Consider the following 2,958-nt stretch of genomic DNA (forward strand, 5'->3'; position numbering starts at 1 on the left):
GGACGTCGGAGCCTGGCAGAGCCGGCACCTTGTCCTGCGACCGGGCGGTTGATGGGCAGGGGCCTTTAGCTCAGCGCTGCGGGGCTCATCTCTCCCGGGAGCTGGGGCGTGTGCCCCGGGTCGGCGTGCTGGGGCAGCGCTAGGTCTGGCATCTGGGGGACCCGCTCCGCAGCCGGGGTGCAGGAGCCCCAGAGGCGCGGGATGCAGGCAGGGAGCTGGAGGCTGCTCCGGGGCCGCGCCCAGCCAGAGACGGGCTCAGAGGCGCGGCAGCCAGCTGGGAGGGGGTTTGCGGGGGACCAGGGCAGGGAGGCACGGGGAGACCTGGGGGGGTCTGAGCTCTGGACCACAGGGCAGAGGGGGTACTGGAGAGCTGGGAGTGTGCACGTGTACGTGTGCGCACATGCAAGCGCGCATGTGCATTCAGAGTACGGATACCAGCGTGTCGCTCTGCCGCCTGCACCACCGGGAAGCCCCCTCCCCACGGGCCGGGGCACCAGGCACCGCACGCACCCCGAGCAGAGCCAGACCCCCCCGCAGCCCCACGACACAGCCCCATGTGAAGGGGGGATCAGCAGGGACGGGACAGGCGTCGGACTCACCCAGCCCTGCCGCAGTGCAGCCCTGCCTCAGTTTCCCCTGAGCAGATTGCTTGGACTCCTCTCCAGCGACGCCAGGGCTGCCAGGAGCGGTTCAGCCCCCAGCTGCCTCTGCCAGGGGCACACTCCTTTCCCAGGGGCAAATGGGGCGGGGGGCAGGTCACACCTCCCCCTCAAAGCCCAGGGGTCCAAACTGCCCCCGCAGCCCCATCCTTATGCCTGCGAGCGGCCCCTTCCATCGCGGCAGAAACATCACAACCCCACTCCTGCAACACCCACCACCCTCACCTCTGCTTGCAGCTGCCCAGCAGCCCTTTATATACCCCACCTGCCTTCCCAGCATGCCTTGCAGCAGCCTGCCATTCCCACAGTGCCCTGGGGAACTACATTTCCCAGAACCCTGGGTGCACAGGACCAGTTTGGGGGGCACACCAGGGATGCCCCTTGCTTGGGCGCGGGCGTGGCTCTGTCCCCAACATGATGCTCCCAGCCCGAGCCAGGGCCTGCTGCTCTGCCCTCCCGCCACCGCTCTGCTCCACCTCGACGCCCGGAGACGCCCCTCTGCCTGTAACCGGTGCCCCTGCCCCGTGCGCCCCGGTGCCGCCTCCCCGCCCGGGACCTGCCCCAGAGGCTGCACCTGCGCTGGTGGTGCAGGGCCCGTGGGCACGGCGCCCCAGGCAGGGGCAGGATGCAGGCAGTGGGCAAGGACAGTGTCGTGGCGCTTGCCGACGTGGAAACCGGTGCTGCCTGCTGAGTGCCCGGTGTGCATGCGGCGTGCTCTCCACGTGTGCCAGACGCAGCCCTCTGCCCTGGCCGGCAGCTCCGGCCCTCTCGTGCCACGTGGCCCCCGTCCAGCCGGGCTGTAAGCCATCCCTGCCACATGCCTCAGGGGTCAGCCTGGCTCCAGCTCCCGTGGGCTGGGGCGGGCGAACCTTGCCCCAAATCTCCCGCCCTTGCGTCCCCTCCACTCACCCCGTCCCCGGCGTCCCTCGCCTCTATCTCTAACGCCCCCCTGCTCCGGCTCCCTCCGCAGACAAGCTCTTCGGGAGGCGGCTGCTCCAGGCCGGGCGCTACATCATGTCCCACAAGTCCTGGATGAAGACGGTGCCGACCGAGAACTGCGACGTGCTCATGACCTTCCCTGGTAGGCAGCCGGCTGGGCACGCGGGCACGCGGGCATGCAGACCCGGCCTGCCGGGGCCCTGGGGTGGGTCCTGGCAGCTCCAGCCCCATGCCCGGTGCCCAGGGGCCGGTCGTCCCAAGGGGACGGCATCTCCTGCCTGCGCCCCGCGCTGCCCTCCCTGTGCTTCCTGCAGACACGACGGATGACCACACGCTGCTCTGGTTGCTGAACCACATCCGGCTGGGCATCCCCGAGCTCATCATCCAGATCCGGCACCACAAGCTCACCAAGGTCTACGCCTTCTTCGTCACCGCCAACTACGAGAGGTAGGAGCCCCCCGCCCGCCCTGCCGCTCGCTGCCCGGGGCGGCCCCGGGGCCCCCCCTCACCCCTCGCTGTTGCCCCCGGGCAGCTTGCTGCGGGGCGCGGACGAGATCGGGCTGCGGAAGCCGGTGAAGGCCGAGTTCGGGGGCGGCATGCGCAGCTTCTCCTGCGAGGAGGACTACATCTACGAGAACATCGAGAACGAGCTCTACTTCTTCACCTCCCAGGTGGGCGCCCGCTCCCTGCCCCTGGAACGAGCCGGGGTGCAGGGCCAGGCCACGGGGCTGGTGCCGCAGACCCGGGTCCTGCGGGGTGGATCCCGTGGGTGATGCTTTGGGGACCCCCTGGCTCCCCACCCGCTCACCTCTCCCCCCGGCAGGAGCGGCAGGGCATCATCCGGTACTGGTTGGAGAACCTGCGAGCCAAGCAGGGAGAGTCGCTGCACAACATCCACTTCCTGGAGGGGCAGCCCATCAGTGCGTGAGACCCGTCCCGACCCTGCTCGGTGCCAGCGCCGACCCTCCCGGGGCTGTGCCAGGCACCGCAGACCCCCGCGAGGGGCTGCTGCCCGCATCCCCGGCTAGAACGGGCCTGGCATCCAGGCTCCCCACACGTGGGGGAAATGCCCCGCTATGCTGGGCTGGCTGGAGCTTTCCACCCGTGCTGTCCCACGCTGCCCCGAGCCTGCAGCATTGCAGGGGTGCACAGGCACGCACGTGCATGAGCATGCACGAAGCTGGGGGGGCTGAGGAGGATCCCGGGACGGGGTGGCAGGGCTGGCACGTGGTCTTGGCAAGCCTGAACGCCTCTCCTAGCACCGGCTCCAGGGTGGGGGAGGCCAAGGGGCCCCCTGCTCCGTGCTGGGCACAGCGCGTGGCTTGGGGCGGTGGTGGGGGGGGCAGCTGAACTCACCCCC

General features: G+C 70.2%; 1 protein-coding gene across 1 annotated transcript in view; it reads left to right on the forward strand.

Annotated features, from left to right (window-relative positions):
* The window catches only part of ANO8 (anoctamin 8), a 14,245-nt gene that overhangs the window by 5,245 nt on the left and 6,042 nt on the right, over positions 1–2,958 (forward strand). The window contains exons 2-5 of the mRNA XM_025196552.1: positions 1,630–1,740; positions 1,913–2,045; positions 2,131–2,269; positions 2,422–2,520. Of these exons, the coding sequence (XP_025052337.1) occupies positions 1,630–1,740; positions 1,913–2,045; positions 2,131–2,269; positions 2,422–2,520 (482 nt within the window). The remainder of the gene's footprint in view (positions 1–1,629; positions 1,741–1,912; positions 2,046–2,130; positions 2,270–2,421; positions 2,521–2,958) is intronic.

Source organism: Alligator sinensis, unplaced genomic scaffold, assembly GCF_000455745.1.
Source record: "Alligator sinensis unplaced genomic scaffold, ASM45574v1 scaffold1295_1, whole genome shotgun sequence".
NCBI lineage: Eukaryota > Metazoa > Chordata > Crocodylia > Alligatoridae > Alligator > Alligator sinensis.